General features: G+C 43.4%; 1 protein-coding gene across 2 annotated transcripts in view; it reads left to right on the forward strand.

Annotated features, from left to right (window-relative positions):
- Positions 1-499: 499 nt before the first annotated feature.
- Positions 500-21230, forward strand: part of SMARCA2 (SWI/SNF related, matrix associated, actin dependent regulator of chromatin, subfamily a, member 2) — a 145916-nt gene continuing 125185 nt past the window's right edge. Inside the window, exons 1-2 of one of the 2 annotated variants that reach the window (XM_054987638.1) lie at positions 500-588; positions 11378-11636. In XM_054987638.1, the coding sequence (XP_054843613.1) occupies positions 11412-11636 (225 nt within the window). In that variant the 5' untranslated portion in view covers positions 500-588; positions 11378-11411. Of the gene's footprint in view, positions 589-2141; positions 2484-11377; positions 11637-21230 lie in introns of those variants that run through there. The other variant, XM_054987637.1, reaches the window with a different exon arrangement.

The raw sequence follows: 21230 nt of genomic DNA on the forward strand, positions 1-21230 counted from the left end.
GCAGGCACCGCTAAAATTCTAGCACCTTCGTCACCTGCCGCCCCCCTCCCCCATTATGATCACTAGGCATCCGCTTCATCTCTTTCCCAAGCGAAGAGTCTTCAGTCACTCCCTTGCAATCCAAACACACGCAGGAATGCAGCCGAAGAGGGTGAAGGGGAATACCTCCCGTCCTCTCTTCTCATGCACGCGTTAGACATGCAAAGAAAACATGCCTGTTCACACGCGCGCACATGCACACACACGAGGCGCAGCCTGCCTGTCTCCACTTTCTTGAACACCAGCAGCAGCCCCGCCCCCACATGGCTGTGGCGTGAGTGACAGTCGGCGTTTACCAATCGACTCCTCGCTTTAGCATTTAGGGCGGGGTAAGTTCTCTGCCGGCTCAGCCAATGGGAAGATGTCTTTCAGGCGTGTGGCGTCAGGATGGGGGAGGGGGCAGAGCAGAGGAGGCGGGGCAGGGGTTCGAGGGGGGGGCGGCTGTCATCAATGAAGTCATATTCATAATCGAGTTCCTCTCTCTGGATCGGTACTGGGGGTGACTCATAGAGCGGGAGAGATCCAGTCACAGCACTCTCTCCAAGCAAGGTAAATATCACCTACAACTCCCTTCTCCTTCCCTCTCCGCCTCATCCATCTTTTCCTCCTTTCTCGCTTCTCAGCCTCCTCGTTACTCCGCTCGTATGTTTTGGAGAGGGGGAAGGAAATAATTTAGTTTGCATTTGGCCATGCTCTCCCGCCGCCTGCTAAGGAGAAAAAAAATACCCCGAGCCACCGTCTTTCACCCCCACCCCCGCTCCTTTGGGTCCTTGCCTGGATATTCAGCCCGTCTTTCCAAACCTCCAAAAATTACAAGAAAGTTTTGGATCGAAATCATCATTCATTTTAGGGGCTGGGGGGGAATGGTGGCTCCGAGACGTGTCATAATCGAGAAGCCCCGCCGCTGACTTTGTGAGTCAGCTGAACCCAGGGGGACGAAGGTCGGCAGAGGAGGGCTGCAACACGGCGAGAGATATTGGGAGGTGGCGGGAAGGAGCCAGGCGACGGCCAGCCGCTCTGAGGGTTTTGCTCCAAAGGGAGCTTGGAAAAAGCAAAGACTTCGGGCCAGCAGGCGGGAGAGAGACAGAAATAGATTTGCAGGGGCTGTTCGCCCGCCTGGTTGAGCTGGCCAGCTCCGGCGGGCTGGGAGGTCGGCGTTGCCTCCTGTGTGACTCCCGGCATTGATTGACTGAGCAGTATTTGGGTGGCTAGAAATCAGGAGCCGTGAGGGGAGGGAGAGGCTGCCCTGCCCGCTTCCCTCGCTGTCTTCCTCCCCAGCCTGGCAACAACCGCGGGGAGGGGGCTCGCTTTGGAAATGGAGGCATGCGGGGCTACACGAGCGAGCCCTGGCTGAAGTTCGCCCAGCCCTCAGGCAGGCAGGCGAACAAACCTTCCCGGCGGGAGCCCTTTGCCCGGGGAAGGGGCTGGTGCTCGGGACCACCCCCTCCGCCCCGCTCCTTAGAGCTGGACTTGAAACAGCGAGTCCGAGGAAGAGGGGAACGGGAGGCTTCCCTGCCAGAGGAGCGGCGTGAAGCAGCAGAAGCCGGGGAGGCCATGATCCGGATCATCTCCCTGTCAGGCTTTCACAAACATTGCGCGCACCGGAGGGGAGGCCAAAGGGGGAGGCCGGGATTCGACCAGCCGGACCGAGGTTTTTCAAAACCGGAGGAATGAATCCGCTCGGTAGGGGCTCTTTTTGCTCTCCTGCTGCGAAGGTGGTGTCGGCGCGTGTCCAAAAATAGCCCGGCGTCCCCCCCATCTTTGCAGCAGAGATGCACAAGGCAGGTTTTCCTTTTCAGCCCCCACCGGCCAGACCTTTCCGGCAGGGCGAGCAATCGCCCTCGACCGGGGATTTATTCCTAAAGGTGTTTGCGCGTGAAAGACGAACAGGGGGCTTGCGCGGCGCCCTCCGCGGGCGAGCAGTGGGGCGCCTGGTCCCTCGCCATGATTACTGCTGTTGTCAACGCTGCTGGGCCGGGGAAGGGGAGGAAAAAAGTTTTTTTGGTCGATGATGAGGCGTGCGGGGAGAAGGGGGAGGATTCAGCGCGAGTGCTGCCGCTTGCTCCTGGTGGCCGGGCGTGTGAGTGAGGCTGCAGGAGGAAGAGGACAGCTGGAGCTGACCGCTCTTTCTCGCCTGGCGCCGGAGCCTGCTGGGGGGAGAGAGGAAGAGGCGAGGTTTCGGCCGGCTGGGGTGGATATTTTTTGTTCCAGCCCTCCCCCTGTGTGTGATCGGCGGCGGAGAGAATCAGGAAGTCGCGGCCGCCGAAGGAGCCTCTCTCGCTCTCACACAGACATGTTTGATCCGGATGACAAGATGACGGAGTGAGGGGGGGGGGGGCAGAGACGGGCCTAGCTGTGTCGTGAGAGAGCCCTGCCCGCGCATCTGGCCTCGCACCCCCTCGTGGACGCCGAGAGCCTCCGTGGCTGGGGTCACTCTGGGAAAGGTAAAAAAAGCCTCTGAGGGGAGCGAGGAGGAGGAGACGGGACTCGCCTTGGCAAAATGGGGCCTGGAGTTGCTCACGGGGGGGGGGGGGCGTCGAAAACTTTTAAACAGGGCTCTCTCTCCCCGAAATGTGCCCGCTGTTGCTCGTCTTTTCTCGGGCGAGCGCCAGTCCAAGCATCGGGGCGTGTGACAGACGGAAAAGTTGAGGCCTGTGTCGGCTGCCAAACTCCCGGAAGAGTCTCGAATGCTGTAGAAGCCGTCGTTTACAATCCAAAATGGGGAGGAGAAAACGCGCCTAGCGTAACGGGGAGGCATGCTGTAGCCGCGAGGTGAAATTTGGATTCGCCTTCATACGTTCCAAACGAAATGCGCGGTGCCCCCTCGCTGCTTCCCGACCCTACCGCGCAACTTCCAAGGCCTTCTGGGAGACTTTCGGAGGCCTCCATTTGTTTTCAGGCGTAATTATGAGCGAGTTCCCTTCTGAAGTGTTCCATCTACATCACATTACCAGCAATTTACAGCAGACAAGAGGGGTTGATTAACCACTTTTTTTACTGCGGTGTTTTTAAGGCAGAGAGACATACCGACTGCTTTCTGTACTTGCATCTTAATGTGATTGTGGCGATTGTCTTGTATGCATGTTTAATTGAAATAAAAACCAGTTTGTTGAAATTAGGAAGTTTATAGAATTTTAGGTTTGAGTGATTTACATAAATAATTTTAGCCAGAGAGCTTTACCAAACATTTCAATGAACTAAGTATTGAGTTTAAAGTGGATTTGGGGTTGGGGAGACAAGAAGGGGAGCTGTGCCTTTTACATGGCATTTGACATTTGAACCATTGTTCTCTAGTCTTCAGTTTTTTCTGTGTCCTTTAGTTCCTTTACTTCAGCTTCCTTTAATTCCAGCCACTAACTCCTGAGGGCTGGACAATGCATGTAAAGCCAGTCTTCCAATTCCTTTAGTACTATAACAGCTACATGTTAGGAGGTGGGGCAGCTTTTGCTGTGTGAGTTACTGTATTGTTATGGAAATTTAGGCACACTTTCTCTTTGTGAACCTAATTGCCCTATTATTCTCATTGTTGTATTTTTTTTCTTTCCTTCTCTGGAGAGTCCCTTTGTTACAGCAGGAAAAAAATGATGTAGCAGAAGGACAGAATTAGAGACAGATTTTAATGTCCATCTGTAATCCATCAGCCATACCAAACAAAAAGATCCTATCGGTTATGAGCATTTTAAAGCAAATTCAAAGTTCAGCATATCATGTAACAGATGTGGGCTTGACAAAGGTGAAGGTAGTGCTTCATTAAATAAGTATTTCTCCTGAGTTATGTCTGTGCTTCTGGACTGGCTATGCTGGAGGATTTCATAGAAAGTATGCAGCTCCGGAGTGTGTTCAAAGCAGTCTTAGATCTTTTCTTTTGTTCACTTCTAAAGTAGTCGGTGAGCATTCCTTGTCAAGTTTGAAAAGTGCTTTGACCAAAGCCTGAGGCTTGAGACTGACAAGAAAAAGTCCTATAGCTACTAGTTTTGTATTAATGTTGTTATCCTGTTTAATATATTCTTTTCAAAAGTATAACTGAAATTAATATCCATCCCCTATATGCACTTTTGTTTAAATTTGAAGTTAAGATGAGAAGGTACTTTTAAACAGTTTGTACTTTTTATTTCTGTTTCAGACTAATGAGCTCCTAATTATTATTGTTGTAACCCCTGTGATCCATGCATGAAGATTTCACACTTGGGAACAAATGGAAACACTTATATGAACTCATAAAAATACTTCCATTGAGTTTCCTGGTGTTTTTGAAGATAATTGTGTATAGGCTGCTTTTCTCTCCTACTTCCTCAGAATTCACCTCTGTTGATTTTATTCAGTGTGATTATTCCATAAATCTTCAGAGCTATATCTGTAGAAGTCCTTAGTAAGGTGAATAGTTAGAGATTTCACATAAGTGCTCCAAAAAGATGCTGTAAAAACAGGACCTCCCTTTTAGCTTTCAGATGATAAATAAACGCAGAGGATTATATTTCTTAGTTTGGAGGTTTATGCATAGTTCTAAATATCTCTGGTTGGTAAAAAAGAGCTTTGTACTTTTCCCTTCATGGGTGGAAAGGACATGCGAAAGTAGAAGATAGAATAGACTTAAATTTACTACTTAACATCGTGTGGGAAAGTGCCTGCTAAAGTTGCGCACCCCCTTTCACCTTAAAAACCTCATTGGATATACCCTTCCAAGTTTTTGGTGTACACATGTATACTCATCATGTGCATCTACAGAGAGCCAAATTCTCTCTTCTTCGTTGTCTCCCAGTAGTATAACCTTTGTTGTGCCCCTCCTGTCTCTTACAGGCGCTCTCTGTTGTAGTCATGTCCATGCTGAAGCATCCAGGGTTACAACGGGCAGTCCTCCCTTTTAGTGATTTCTGGTAGGTAGTGAGTGACCCATGATTTTTGCTTACATAAGTGTTGACTTGTTTATAAGTCCCAATGCCAATAACATATGCAAAATGACTTGTTTCCTTCAGTGGTCCCTTATGTTCCCCCTTGGGGCTCTGTTCCTTAACTGCCAAAGAGTGATTGCTCTCACAAACAATGAGTATTTTACCTCTTCTGTGAATTACTTTGCTATTATGTGGACTGTAATAAAGAGTGGATATTTAGTCAATTTTCTAATAATGTGTAGACATATTCCTTGACAAGCCTTCAAAAAAGTAGAAAACATTTATTGACTTTTTCTTTCTAGATAAATCATTATCTCGGAGGATAAGTTGTAAAAAGGGTCTGGTGAACAGTTTACTTTGAAGGATTTAGTGCTTGCCCCAGTGAGCAGCTGACCACCAAGCTGATGTATTTTGCAGTACTGCTGAAAATCCTTTTTCTATGGCTGGATCTCCAGAGTTGAAGAAATATTTGGAGCTGCTTTCTCTATGATTTCTGTGACTTGCTAGTTAATCTTGCTTGTAAATTGGCCCTTTATTTGTATTCTGCTGTCTTAGCTGTGCTGATCTGTACCTCTGCCTCCAGATTGGTTTATTGTCATGCACTCTCTGTGGGGCTAAGATGACTCAAAAGCTGCCATTGGTACAAAATATGGCAGCACCGCTCTTGTCTGCGACCAGCTGTTTGACGAATGGGGGGCGGCGGGGGGATCCAACCAGCTTTTCCACTGTCTTGTCCAACTCCCCTCTTTACTGTATCTTTTGTCTCATGTGGCTTTTGTCCACACAGGTCCCATGATCCTCAGCAATCCCCGTGGGTTGGTGAGGGGAACCCTTCCCTTTTTCATCCACAGAAAAGCCGTTTGGATCCACCCCAATATCTCTGGTACTTTAGCATCTACACTGATTACCTGTTTGTTTCTGGGCCCCTTTGAAGTGCCTAATTAAGGCCTTCACAGTCCTGTGTCCCTCATGCCTGTTGTTTCCCCTCTTTTGACACACTCCCATGCCTTAATTGAGCTCTTCGGGTGGCCACCTCCTTACAGTGCCTTCCCTAAGGCTAGTTGGTTCTGCAACAGCCAGAGCTAGGACACTCTCCGCACTCTCTGTTGTGGCGCTGGTAGTTTGGAATGGCTTTTCATAATGGGTGAGGAGGGCACCCTTTGCTATTTGCTTTATGGAAAGCACGCAAGAGCATTTCATTTGAGAGTTTTTTTGTGGAGGATAAAGAAATTGTTGAGAAGGTAGTGTTGCAAAGCTTAGCCATGATAGTCTTTGTTGTTTAAATTTTTATTGCAACTTACTGTTGCTTGTGTGAGCCACCTTGAGTCTTGTGGAAAAGGTAGGATTTAAAAAAAAATAGAGGGAAATTGCAGTATCGGAGTGATGTTATGTTTCTTCCCTCGCTCATCTCCACCCAAAACTCCACTGTATTAACTAATGAGTGTTTTTGTTGAAGTAATCAAAAGCCCAATCCTGTATTCCGTTGTATTGTGACAGCAAAGCCCTGGATCAGGTTTTAAGGTAAAGGTCTCCCTCAAGAAGCATGATCATATCAAAGTAGTCCATGTTGGTTTTTGCCCTAGGTTAGATTACTCTAATGCCATCTGAGTGAGTCTGTTTCTGAAGAGAGTTCAGAAAATTTAGTTACTCCAAAATGTAGGAGCGTTTGCTTCTTGGATTAGATTTACACATGTTAAGACTAGAGCCAGTGCCTGAAGATTTTCACTGGTTACATGTTTCATTCAAGGTGCTAGTTTTAATATTTAAAGCCCAGTATGGCTGGGACCGTGGTCGTTGAATGGCCATTACTCCCATATAAGCCTGCTTGGGCACTTTATTTGGCCCCTGTTCATGTTCCCCTGCCTTCAGAAGTGAAGTTAGTGGTCCCAAAGGAGGAGGTATTTTTTTTGGCCTCCCATCCGTGGAATGTCCTCGAGCATCCTACATCCAAAGCCTAGACTTTCCCTGCATTTTAGTTGTTTTTTATTTGGTTGTTTGTTATTCCCCTGAATTGGCTGTTCTTTTCTTGCCTTCATATGGTTTTCCGGTTCTGAGATGATGCTGTTTTTAGTGGTTCAGGGTTTCTTTCATTCTTTATTTTTTTGCTGGCTTTATGCTTGTTGCTGGGTATTTAACTCGGGGTGTTTGGTGGGTATGAATTGTTTCCTTATATTGTAAATTTTCTAGAATACATTGACCTGAGTAGGCGGTATATAACTATTTGAAATAAACAACAAGGGGATAACTAATGGCATAAGCCAGTTCTGCTTCCTGTTTTGGACAGCAGGTAACATCACCCCAGGAAACAGCAAAATAGCTTAAAATGTATTAAAATGCATATAGTTTCTGGCACTGATTCACTTTAGATTTACTAAAACATTGGCAGCAATAGTTCTGCAACGCGTCACTGGACTATGCCCCTCTCCAACCAAAGAGATATGCAGTGTTGGGCTCCTCTTGGATGTTTGACTGCTTTTGGATTCCGAAGTGGAATTTAACTTATTTTTTTTCTTTGGAACATGTTATTTTTCCTTTTCTTCTATTGATTTTGCATCAGTCTTATATAATAACTTGGCAATTAAATTTTATGCACCATCTGAGAGTATCTCATGGACTTCAGCAGTGCTGTTGATCGCAGCCCTTGTTATAGTGTATAGTTAATGGTGTGGAATGCATGAACTAATAATGGGTAACAATAATTTAAGTTTTGACAGTATGTATGACATATTTTCTCACCACCCTCCCCAAATGGTGAATCTAGTACAAATCTGTTCCATATCTTCAGTGACTCTCTTAGTGTAGGGAAACTCTTAGAAACACTTATCCTCACAGAGTGAGGATTTTAAAATGTTATAGAGTCCATCTCTTACCTGAAATTAAATGCAAACTATAATAGTTTAATACTGATTAATGTTGAATTATGAATTTAAAACTCCAATTATTTGGGTACCTTGCAATAGTAACTCCTAGTAGCACATTAGAAATCTACCATTCTAGGTATTGCCTACCATGATGTTCTCTCACTTGAGGACATTACTGTGGGCAACTCATATTTCCTATCTCAGGCTTACTTTTAGACTTCTAAAATTTAATGTTATTGATGTTGTACTGGCTGTTCAATTTTCTACTTCCAAGTTAGTTTTGTAGAAATTACAAGCTGGATCATCTTTTTAGTCTTTATAGGCATTGTCTTGCATTAGATCTCTTACATCATTTCAATTTAAGGCACTTAAATTGCCTTATAGTATTTGCACTGGTCAGTGAGGGCATGTTGCTACCATACTTATAAATGGTGTAGGAAAATATCCCTGTTCTAAAATTTACTTGGATGGAAACCTCATAAATTAATTAACGCTCCTTCCATTTTCTATCTCCTTTTTCTTTTTGTTAGTTTCCAACAGGAGAATGAATAGAAAATGTACATTTACAGGTGGGTGCAAATTCTACATGAGTGTAACTGGTTCCTGGTGTGTGTGTGTGGTTGTGTTTGCTTAAAAGGGCTTCTAGGAATATAACAGAAAGCAACCAAACTTGAGAGGATGGGCTGCTTTCCCTAGAATAAGGCAATAGATGCAGTTACAGAATGAGTTTAGAATGGGAAACTGGAAGGAGTACATGATGAGAGGAAAGTATTGGCAACGTTGCCAACTGGCAGTGTGTAAAATGGATCTAACCTGTGGGGCAAACTAGACTCACATAAAAAAACAAGAATTCAGAATTAGAGCTATGTCTTTCTGTTCACTAGTCTTACATGTATAGTGCTGAATTATCTCCGGAGCCAATGTTGTACTTGAGAGCAAATATGTCCTGCTTTGACAAGGTTTTACATCCCTTTAGGGCCACATCAGTGGCCTGAATCCAGTTGCTTATGTTTCTCCGTCAGGGTGAATGCAGCTATTCTGTAGCACATAGGGATGCTGTTTGCACGGGAGCCAAAACTTTTCCCTGTCCGAGACAGAGAGTTGTATGATTCCCCCAGTACAGGTACGTGTATGTGTTAATTCATCTCTATATGTCCAGCACAGAGAGGCATGGTGTCCCCTTCCACCTAGGAACCCTGCAGTGTTTGGCCTCTCCGATTGTCATAATGATAAGCATATCTTTAATCCTTAATGCTAAACAAGTGTCTTCTTTGTACTGTGATGCATTCTCTGACTACCCAATCACATAATGTTACCCCATGGGACTGAATGAGGATAATAAGACAATTTCAAGAGAAACAATACTCAAGGGGCAAATTTGATGTGCGGGGTTGTCCAGGATAATGATGATCTGTACAGATTCTGCAGATGGAAAAAAACAAAATTTTGAACTCTTGTCTTCATTAAAAATTCTAATTGCTGCGTGAAAATGTTCTCCTTCTTAAATGGTGATTATTGTGGAGGTGACTTTACAAATAAGAAATAACTACATATATACAGAAAAAATAGTGCTTCTAGTGGACAGTTTTAGTGAAAGGTAATGTATGTTGCTCTGAACCTAAGGATGGTATGTGCAGATGCTATTTATGGTTCTTTTGCACTGGCTACATAGCAGTTTCTGTTTAAATTTAGCCTTGTTCATGTAGCAGTGCTACATTTCACTTTGATTTTTCCCAGTACTGAGAATTTTCACTATAAGATATACACTCTTTAATGGTGATTTCTTCTGACTGTGCTTGGCTCGTGTAAAAACTCATTTTCTAGTATAGAAATGCCTTTGTTCCAACCTCCCTCCAATGCCTTCTTTGTAAGCACCTTGTAAGTGACCCAGCAGATGCAGTTGTGTGTACATTTAAATACTTCCTTTTGTGACAGTGCTATGGGAATGTGGGGGACTAATTAGCCCCTGTGGTGTTCTGTAGTTATTGTTTATTTTAAACAGGATAGTTTCAGAAGTATTTCCATGCTATGCCTTGCAAAGAATTGGCTCCCAAGGTAGTTTATTTTAAGTAACTTTAATAGTTCTTGTTCTAATTCATTGGCTGGCTAAACCAGAGGAAGAGATAGATATTAAAATGCAAGAATATAATGTTTACAAAGAAATGTGTTCGAATAATTGAGTATTGCTGAGTGTTCAGTGTCAAGCTATAATATGATATAAACAGAGAGCAATCTAAGGCATCTGGGCTTTCCCCTGAAGGATGAAATTCATAAAGCATTGGTACAGTACATTCAGAAGTTCTTCCATAAGCTGAGACTTGGTTGTTTTGCACACTATGTGCCAGAAGGCAAGACCAATCACAGATTCCCTCTGAATATTTCCATGGCATACACAAAGTGGAAAAAAGATACGTATATTTGTAATTTCAGATGTTACAATTTTGTGCTTCAGGCCGTCACTGTGTACGCTGAGGATGTGCACTGCTGCTTCCTATAAGGATCCAGTGTAGCTACCCGTCCTTTACTTTGGAGCCTCCATGGTCAATGTATTGTAGGTTAAAGATTGGGTCCCAGGATGGTCATGTGGGTACGCGCACGTGCTGGCTATCCCTCAGGTTGTGCTGGAAATGTGTTGGGAGGACAGGCACAAACTGTCCAGCACTAGGCAAAGCTTGTTAGAGAGTATGGAACTGCGGGATAGGAGTGGCTTGTTGAATATGAGGCATGGAAGGACTTCTGTTTCAAGAGGTGGGATTGGCAAGAGCCAGTGTGCTTCATATGGCAGTGGTATAGTGTGCGTGAAGATACTCAGGGGTGGCTGGGGAGACTGTTTGCTGCTTATCAGAGGCTGCTCCACAGGCAGGGCATAAGAAGACAGTCTATGGGATCATACAACAAGGGCATATTACATATATCCACTACATCAGCAGTGTAAGAAGTGACTTTAATTTGCTTGACATACAAGAGTAAGTACATGTCATTTGTCTATCTAGGTACATTCTGTCATTTGTCTGTCTAGGTATATTCTCTTTTTCTCTCATGAAAATGCATGAATGTTACCACTAAATGAGTCTCATTCAGCACACATAGGTATACCACTGTACTCACAGAGAGGATGACAATTTCCTGGATTCCACATTAGGTATTATATGTCCTGCTTTGTGACTTGATGTAACTGCAGGGGGTTTCAAAAGTTGTGGTCATCACTATTATGTTTTTATATACCATCCAGACCTTTTAGTTTTTTTCAAAATCCTGATAATTTAGGATTGAGTTTTTGTTCCATTCCTTGTGGGTTTCTTAAATAGAAAAATGTATCCAGGTCTATCTCTATACATTACAGTTTAGGCATAATTCTGTAGAATTCCACTATCATTGCAGAACTCTGTTTGATAACTAGTTTGGTTTGATACAAAACTACTTTAAATTAACTTCTTTTATAACTTCAGATTACGCAATTGAAAGCTGAGCAACTCCTTAAAAATTGCTAAACACTAATTTATTTCCACAAGCTCCTAACCTTACTGATAATGAACAGTTGGCCTTGAAATTATGTAAATAAATTGTCTTTTTCCTTACTCCCTACAGCTGTACCAGTGATTAGAAGACAGCCACAGGATAGATGTCTACACCAACAGATCCTGGTGCAATGCCTCATCCTGGTCCTTCCCCAGGCCCAGGTCCTTCACCAGGACCAATATTGGGTCCTAGCCCAGGCCCCGGGCCCTCACCAAGTTCAGTACATAGCATGATGGGACCAAGCCCTGGACCCCCAAGTGTTCCACATGCAATGCCAACTATGGGACCGAGTGATTACCCACAAGAAGGCATGCACCAAATGCACAAAGTAAGTACTTCTTGCATGCATACACATTTTATTTTCCAAATGTCTGCATAACAATAGTCCACAGTACTTTGTGCCATAGGACATTGTTGTGCGTTTTATATCATCAGAGTAAGTGGATAAAGTACAGTCCTGAGATAAGAATAGCCTTTGTGTTCCAAATTAAACATTTTTATGAACGATAGATATGGAGCACCTCTGAACGTGCACTCTCTAATTAGGTCCTTTAGCTGCTTTTCAAGGATACACCAGTGTTTCTAGAAAAAAACAATGTATATAGGCTTAAATGTAGTTTGAACTGAAAACTGTTGAAATCTTTAGAAATGGGTGTGAAAGCATTTAAGACGGGAGCACAAGAAACAATGCTCTGCTCCTACTACAGGCATGGAAATGGTCACTCACCTTGTTGCCCAGGACAAGTAAGAATCAATTTCAGACAAGAAGATAGGGAATTTTTAATATATTGGAAGAAAAGGTTTGCATTTATTTTCCTCTTTACTCTTTCAGCATTACATAAAACACTGGCATAGTTACTTACCATTAGTGAATCTTCGGAATGCTTGGGCTAGTAACTTTTGTGGACTTACTTGGAAGTCTGGCCCAATATACTTCTTGCAACCCAAACTTGCATTAACATTGGTGGGTTAGTCTTCCATGCCAATTTGCTCAGTGCAAATCTCCATTAGGTCTCTGATGTGCTCAGTTTTTGATTGCACTTCAATAAGGGATTCCCCATTCATTTCAAAATTTGAGATGCTCAAGGTAGAGTTCTACATATGCAGTGTGGAAGCATTTGATGATGTTTCCAACAAGGGATTGAACAATAGCTCTGTAGGTCTGCGGTGTCTCCAGATATGTAGAAAATCATTTGATTGGGCCTAATGTACAGTGTATTCTTCATTTTCCCCCTTGTTTTAAGGGGGAAATTGTTCATAAAATGAATGATCTGTACAGTGTAAATAGGTGTGTCAGTTTTTTGAAAGTCTTATTTTTGAATTAATCTCAGCTGCATTTGTTGGGAGGGTGAAAATAAACTGTGCACATTAAACTCTGTTTAATTGCTTGAGTATTTTGAAGTAATTTGCCAGTGTACTCTGGTTCTCAGAAATTTGGTGAAGTCATAGAAATAGAAAGTGTCCCAATAGCAATAATCTACAGTGTAATCTCTTAATTTACTACTGCTCTGAAGGCAGGTGGAAATCAGTTAAATTACTACTTAACACCCCCAAGCTGAAGCACCCTTTGCTTGGCAGTAAGTCTCATTGGTTTCAGTGGCCAAAGGCCATCTACTAGGGAACAACTCCTGTTAAACTCAGTGGTGTTTAAACATGCCTGGGGCTGAACTGGGCATCTGGTTAATCCTGTTCTGTGCTCTGCAGTCAAGCCCAGTCAGGTTTCTTCCAAAATAGTGTCCTTGAGCCTGGGCTGATAAGGATTAGGAGGTAGGCTGGAGCTTGGGGCTTGAGTGGACACTTGGAGCAAGGGTGTGGTGCTTGATGATGATGATGATGATGATAACAACAGCAACAACATTTGATTTATACACCGCCCTTCAGGATAACTTAACACCCACTCAGAACGGTTTACTACTACTACTACTACTACTACTACTACTACTACTACTACTAACTTATTCAATTTCTTGCCTGCCCTCCCCACAAGCGAGCGCAGGGCGGATTACAACAATGTCATGAAACAAATAAACCATTTAAATACATTAAAAATCAGTCAGCAGTAAATACATTTAAAATCCCAAGATGGTGGTTCCCTCCACATCATCGCAGCCAGATATAAGTAATGGGGGGAGAGAATATGAGCTGGTATTGTACGGTGACTTTTCATATAGGGAGATGGATGTTATGTAGCCCCTCCCCCCTAACAGGAGACTGGTTGGGAGACATTTCTAAAACAACTAAGAGTGGCCTCAACCATACGCCTGATGGAACATCTCCATCTTGCAGGCCCGCTGAAAAGACATAAGGTCCTGGCGGGCCTCCGACAGAGTTCCACCAGGTAGGGGCTAGGACTGAAAAGGCCAGCCAAGCCTCCCTGGGGCCAGGGACCACCAGAAGATGTTTCCCACTGATCTAAGCGCTCTCTGGGATACATAATGGGAGAGGCGGTCTCTCAGGTATGTTGGTTCCCATCTGTTTAGGGTTCTAAAGGTTAAAACCAAAACCTTGAACTTGATCCAGAACTCTACAGGAAACCAGTGTAGCTGCTGTAAGATCAGAGTAATGTGTGCCCTGTACAGTACGCCCATCAGGACACACACAGCCACATTCTGGACCCGCTGTAATTTCTGGGTCAGTCTCAAGGGAAGCCCTACATAGAGTGAGTTACTGTAATCTAATCTGTATGTTATTATTATCCCCACATCAATCACCATGTGAGGTGGGTAGGGCTGAGAGAACTCAGAGATCTGTGACTGACCCAAGATCACCCAGCTGGCTTCAGGCGGAGGAGTGAGGAATCAAACCCGGTTCTCCGGATTAGAGTCCTGCCACTCTTAACCACTACACCAAACTGGCTCTTGGAACACAGGGCTTGCTTCTGGTGGACTGGCAAGGGTGTTCTCATAGTCTGAAAGGTAATTGACCCCAGCTGCTGGAGCTGGCAGCTGCAGGCAGGTACTGCAGGCAGGTGCTGGAGCTCCTGGGGCTGCGCTGTGTTCCCGCCAGGTTGCTGCAAGGAAGTACCATCATCAGTGCGCTGTTCCAGTTTCACAGTGGGGTTGTGTGCAGCTGGTCTGGCACTTCACCTCTTCAGTGCCACCTTGGTCTGGGCCTTCTGCTGCTGCAAAGTGGGAGAGAATCCTGGGGGCTATGGGCCCAGGCTCAATGCCTTGGCAGCTACCTGAGGGGCCAATGGCGACATTTCCTTCACAGGCTCTGGTAGGGTAGCCTCTGGCATTGATGGTATAGTGAAACATAAAAAGAGGCAACCCTGAGAACCAGGACTCCAGAAAAGCGGGGGGGGGGGGGGGGGACACTCCCCAACAGGTCAGCAACGTGAAGACTACTCCAAATAAACTCACATGAATGGATCAATTCATTACTATACAGCCACAGTAAATATAAATTTTTTTACAGCTTTGGTGAGGGGAAACAATGTTGTTGAAATTTTTCTGTAAACATAATAAAAAATTAATTCTCCAGCTTGTTGTCCAGTAAATCAAATCTATGTGATATGGTACTTTTGGGGCATGCTCACTTTATCTCTTACTTCCTTTGACCCGTATAATAATAATAATAACTGCACTTATATACTACTCTTCTAGACAGATTAGTGCCTTACCCAGAGCGGTGAACAAGTTAGTGTTATTATTATCCCCACAATACAGTTGGGGAGCTGTGGCTGAGAGGAGTGGCTTACCCAAGGCCACCTACTGAGCTCATGGCAGTAGTGGGATTCAAACCAGTAGAGTGCTGATTCACAGCTGAACCACTTAACCACTGTGCTACAGACTCTTAACCTACTAGCAGTCATATCTGGTGAAATACATTCCTACTGCTCACTATTTCAACAACATTGTTTGCCCTTAACAAAGCTGTATGCAAAACGATAGTCTTTGCTGGCATCAAAGTCATTGTTGGGCGGGGCCACAGCAAGCGTCCAGTACTCTGGCATTTTCCGACATGCCCGTTTGAAGAAACAAAAGGACAAACTAAATGGCCACCTAGTTGGCAAGTATTGATTTCTTATAAATACATACTTTCAGCATATACAGTCTTGCAAAGATCCATTGGATTGGATGCACCTGAAATAGAGAAAACAACTATTTTAATAGGAACGGTGCCTCCCAGAGGTCCTTCACGGCCATTGTGGACTTTAAAGTTGATATTGTTAATTAGGTCTTGTATTTTGTCTCTGTAATAATAATACAGTATTATTGATCATAGGCAGATATTTGAGCACTTAGCACTTTAGTATATTTGCACTGGAATTTGTATAAAAATATTTTTAAAAAACGTTTATAATATTTACTGCGGCTGTATAGTAATCAGTTGATCCATTGATCCATTCATGAGAGTTTATTTGGAGTAGTCTTCATGTTGTTGCCCTGTTGGGAAGTGTTCCCCCACTTTCTTTGGATTGATGGTATAGTGTCAGCGCAGTGCTGCGCCTTCTCTGGTCTCTCTGGTCTTCCTCAGCCACCCACTTTGGCTCCTTGGGGTCTTCTCCTGAGGCCTCTGAGCCTGAGTCACTAAAGGTCATGACAGATTCATTGAGATGGGTGACTGTAGGCATTGATTAGATGGAAAGGTTGCCTATGTATGTTCCCCCCCCCCCCCCGAAAACAGGTGATAGTTCGCCAGATTTTTGAGCTACTCTCACATTCCAGGAAAAACAGGCCTCTTCAGAGATGCGCTAGGTTTGCTCTTTATTAGAACTTCAGAGCTCCGTACTCTGTCTTCTGTTCAGGAGCTAGACTTCTCTGAGGAGGGGTAAACGTTATTCATTCCTGTGTTTCCTGTATTGTATATTGTCCTGCACAACTGAAGGCTTGTCTTCAGCTTGAAGCAATTATTGTTTCTGATTGTAACTGTGGAAATCCCCATTAAGTGGCTTAATGCTATGTAATCTAGTAGGACAGATTGAATTGTGCCCAGTACAAGCTTCATGTGGTCCATTGCAATCATAAAACTACTTAAGTTTAATCTCATAAGATTCCAATGTGACTACTTAAAAAAAAGTAGTTTTGGGGATAGACTTCATGATTTGTCAGAGTTTGTTATAATGCTAGCTAACTTGATTATTTGCATTCAAAGTAATCAGGTGACTACTATGATTTCTTCAGTGGGATCCCATCATGATGGTGATTAGAAAATTGCATTCATGGGATGCAGTATATATTTTTCTTTACCATAAGTATCTTCTTTACTGGGAAGGATGTGTTTTTCTTTTCTTTGCACCTGTTAATTGTGTTCACCAATGCAGACATTTAACTCAGTGGACAATGTAATTTTTAATACAAATTAAGGACGAAAAACTATTCTCCATAATACCATTGTCCAGCTAAAGTTTAAGCACCCTTAAATCTAATGAATTCTAATCAGAGCACGTGTTTGCTTTTCTATGTTTGATACTAATAGGCTTTAAAATTACTTAAGTTTGTCTGGAGCAAGTCCTCTATATAGAGAGTGTGAGTTCTTGAGAATTCTGTTGGATGGAAAGACCAGATAAAAATATTTTTTAAAAATCTTAAAATGCTAACCACTAATTTGCAGGTTATATTATCTGCTTTATGATATGCATGTTGAATTGGATTAGTTTGTAAGCTACTACAATTTCCCATGCTAAGCAGAAACCTGTTACAGATTGTGAAACTGTTGAAGGTAATTCTGATGATTGGAAATGGAAGCCACTGCATCCATTGCAGTGCTTTTTGGCTTGTTTTAGCCTTTTTGTAACTTTCTGATTATTGTGATTATAACTGGTTTGTTGAAGGGTGTTATGAGGTCACTAATCCGTATTAATTTGACTTTACTGGACATCCTGCGGAGCTTCCCTTCCTGGTCCTCAGCCTTCTTTAATGATTTACTCCTCTTCTATATGCAACGGGAATTTCTGAACAATTGCTATATCAATATTGGCAAGTGCCAAGTAGCACATCCACAAACGTGGTGGGGTTTCTAGAAACTTGGGAAACTCTCCAGTTATGCAGAAAATTATGGCTTTGTAAATGAAACAGAAGTACCCCCCCTCCCAAAGTCCTAATCTAATGAAGGCGGAATATGCTTCAGGAGCACAGGTTCTTAAGAGCCATTTAGAGTCAGTTAAATGGGAAAAGTGAAGGGGAGAAATTAACCTGCTCAAACCTCTCACACTAATAGAATCCTGGAGTTTGTAGAGGGACTTCCAAATTGTTCTACCCCCCATGCAGTTCATCACTAGCCTTCCAGCTTGTTAAATGCCAATGCTAAACATGGGGGGGGGAACCCCTTCATTTATGTCAACTAATATACTGTATATACTGGTTCTTTAAATGAAAAACTCTATAACTAACTTGGATATCTCTTCGCTGAAAGCAACTGAAAATTTTGCCTCTAAGTCAACTAACTCCCCGACTATGCAGTCCTACACCAACCTCCCTATGGTAGTCAGGGCGGTGGAGTTACTATTATTATTCGCGAGTCCTTCAGCTTCCGCAGCTCTCCAGTACAAACTATAGCTGGTATTGACTGCATGTTCTTGTCTCTGGGAATTAAAGACAGACTGGGTATCCTGCTTGTTTATAGACCACCCAGCTCCTCCATAAGCACCTTTTCTGAGTTGGCAGAGCTGCTAGCAGACATGGTATTGGAGACACCTAGAGTTACTGTTCTGGGAGGCTTCAACATCCATGCTGAGTGTTCAAAGTCAGGCCTGGCTCAGGAATTTATAGCTTCCCTCAAAGAGTGTCAGGCCCTACATGTGAAAAAGGCCACACACACGACTTAATATTCTGCACTGAGCTTTTGCTTTGAAGGAAAGTCTTATTTCAACTTTAGAACCATGGTCAGATCATCATCTGCTGAAGACGATAGTGAATATGGCCCCAACACCCCACAAAATAGAGGGTCCAGTTAAAATGATTCACCCACAAAGGCTCATAGACTGTTCCAAATTCCAAAATGCCTTAAGGGATTTTAGAATTCCAGACAGATGCTCCCCAGAAGCTGCTGCAGGAGTGTGGAACACAAAGCTCCTTGAAGCTATTGACACTATTGCTCCTTGTCAACCCCTCCAGCCCTTGGAACAGAAGCTGGCACCATGGTTTACCATGGAGCCAGCTGACTTGAAGAGGGCTGGAAGATGTCTAGAAAGACACTGGCGTAAAACCCGCCCAGAAACTGATAGAACTTGCTAAAGAACACACTGGATGATCTATGAAAGCAGCAAAGAAACATTACTACTAAGGAACATTGCATCGGCTATTTCATGACTATCCCAATTGTTCAGAGTATCTAGACACCTTCTAACCCCTAAATCTGAACCTTTACAGTCCCAAGAACAGATAATTAGCTGCGAGGCTTTTGCTAAGTTTTTTGCTGATAAAATAGCACAAATACATTCTGATATAGATGCTAGCTACAATGCAAATGAGATAGAAAAAATGCTTAATACATCATCTGGCCTACATTTGAACTGCTTTGAACCAATTACAATGACAGACCTTAACAGGATCCTGGCATCTATGAAAGCCACTACTTGTGTGCTTAATCCTTGCCCATCTTGGCTGTTAAAATCAAGTAAAGATCACATGAGTGAACCACTGAGATCTATTGTGAATCAATTGCTAACTCAGGGCATCTTTCCCCAGCCGCTTAAACAGGCAGTTATCTGTCCGCGAATTAAAAAACTATCCCTAGACAAAACTGATGTAGCCAATTATTGTCCAGTCTCTAACCTTTCTGGTAAAAGTGATTGAAAGAGCAGTAGCTGAGCAACTTCAGATCTTCTTGGAAAACTCTAGTGCTCTAGACCCTTTCCAGTCTGGATTCAGACAAGTGCATGGGATAGAGACAGCACTAGTAGCATTAGTGGATGACCTCCGTCTGAATATAGAAAAAGCAATGTCTCCTTATTGCTCCTCCTGGATCTATCTGCAGCCTTTGACACAGTAGACCATGCCATCCTGTTGAGACATTTAGAAACAGAAGTGAGCATCAAAGGATGTGCCCTGGACTGGTTTAAATCGTTTCTCTTGGAGCGGACTCAAAGGATTGCCGTTGGAGATCAGCTATCTCCAGAATGGGAACTATCTTGTGAGGTTCCACAGAGCGCAATGTTACCTCCCATGTTATTCAACCTCTGTGTAAAACCTTTAGGAGAACTTATTCACAGCTATGGAGTTGGATGTCATCAAAATGCCGACTACACCCAACTCTATATCTTGCTATCCAGGTCCCCACAGGATGCAGTAGAAATCTTAGATCGCTGCCTGACAGCTGTGGTGAAATGGCTGAAAAAGAACAAATTGAAATTGAACCCAGACAAGACGGAAGTTATGCTTGTTGGGAAGTCAGAGATCTTGAAAGACATTGTACTCCCCACTTTTGATGGAGTTCGTCTTACCCTTGCAGACTCAGTTAAGAGCCATGGGGTTATATTGGATCCAGCACTACTACTAGAAAAACAAGTTAAGGCAGCTGCAAAAAATGCTTTCTACAATCTCACTCTAGCCTGGAAGATGGCGTCTTACCTCGACACGGCCAACCTGGCCACCTGGATCCATGCTGTGATATCATCAAGAATTGACTATTGTAGTGCACTATACATTGGTCTTCCATCTAAGTTAACTGGGAGACTTCAGTTGGTGCAAAATGCTGCGGCCCGACTGTTAGCAGGAGTGAGAAGGAGCATGGACATCACTCCCATTGTACAGTCACTCCATTGGCTACCTATCAGTTACCATGCTCAATTCAAGATATTGATTATTACATACAAAGCTCTTCACAGCTTTGGCCTGGCATACGTACTCTCTATGCCCCTCCACAGCAGCTTTGCTCATCTGAATTTTGCTCTTGCAGGTGCTAGCCTGCACATGGGTGAAATCAACAACAGCCCATACGTGGGCTTTCTCTGTGGTGGCCCCTAACCTGTGGAATGACCTGCCTGAGGAGGTCAGGAGAGCCCCCACACTCCTGGCTTTCCGCAAACAATGCAAAATTATTCAAAAAGGCTTTTTACTCAGATAGGAGGGAAGTATTGTAAGGAGGGGGTCTCAGATGTTTCGCTAATGAATTAGGTACCATAGATTTCACCACTATGTTGCCTTACATATTATCTGTTGCTTTAAATATGTACTCCTATATACTACCTGTGCTTCATGTTGTCTGATGTCAGTCCTAGAACTGATTATGCTGTTTCAGCAGTTTTTTAACCCCATATTGAATCCTTGCTACTGTTATGTCTTTGTAAACTTGTATTTATTTACCCTATGATGTTGTTTATGGAAACGTCCTTGACACTGTATGGAAATGCCTGTCCTTGTCCTTGCTACTGATTGTACTAATCTCATGCTATGTAATCCGCCTTGAGTCTCAGTGAGAAAGGTGGACTATAAATAACATAAATAAATAAAAATAAATATTCTGTTATTTTCTAACTGGAGTCATGGCATTAACAAACTTTCTTAGTATTTGGGAAGTACTAGTTTTACATCTTTAACTATGATATATTTGTTTTTTTAAAAGATTCTGTCATCAAAACTAGGCATCTCCTCCCCTTCCTTTTGGCAGGAGAGGGTAAGCTAGTTTACAAATGCCATTCTGTATAGAGCAAACATTTGGAAAACATATATTATTTGTCTTGCCTCTGGCCATCTTCCCCATCTCCTCCTTTCTCTTTAGACTTCTAAGTTCCATTGCAGCTTTTCTCTCCATTTCCTCCACTTTCTTGCCCTTCAAAGCATTCAGTATATATACACACTGTCCATTTTGTGATGTAAAGTTTCAGGTGGTATGGATTGGGCTGAAACTGGTTATTACAGAAAGCTGGGAGCATTTCAGCTGCATGCCTTTTCCTGTGAATGGCTGCCAAACATTTCTCCTCCCTTTAAATAGCGATTCCCCAGTGAGATATGCTCACAGCCGGCAAGGGAAGTAAATG

Source organism: Eublepharis macularius, chromosome 8, assembly GCF_028583425.1.
Source record: "Eublepharis macularius isolate TG4126 chromosome 8, MPM_Emac_v1.0, whole genome shotgun sequence".
Taxonomy (NCBI): domain Eukaryota; kingdom Metazoa; phylum Chordata; class Lepidosauria; order Squamata; family Eublepharidae; genus Eublepharis; species Eublepharis macularius.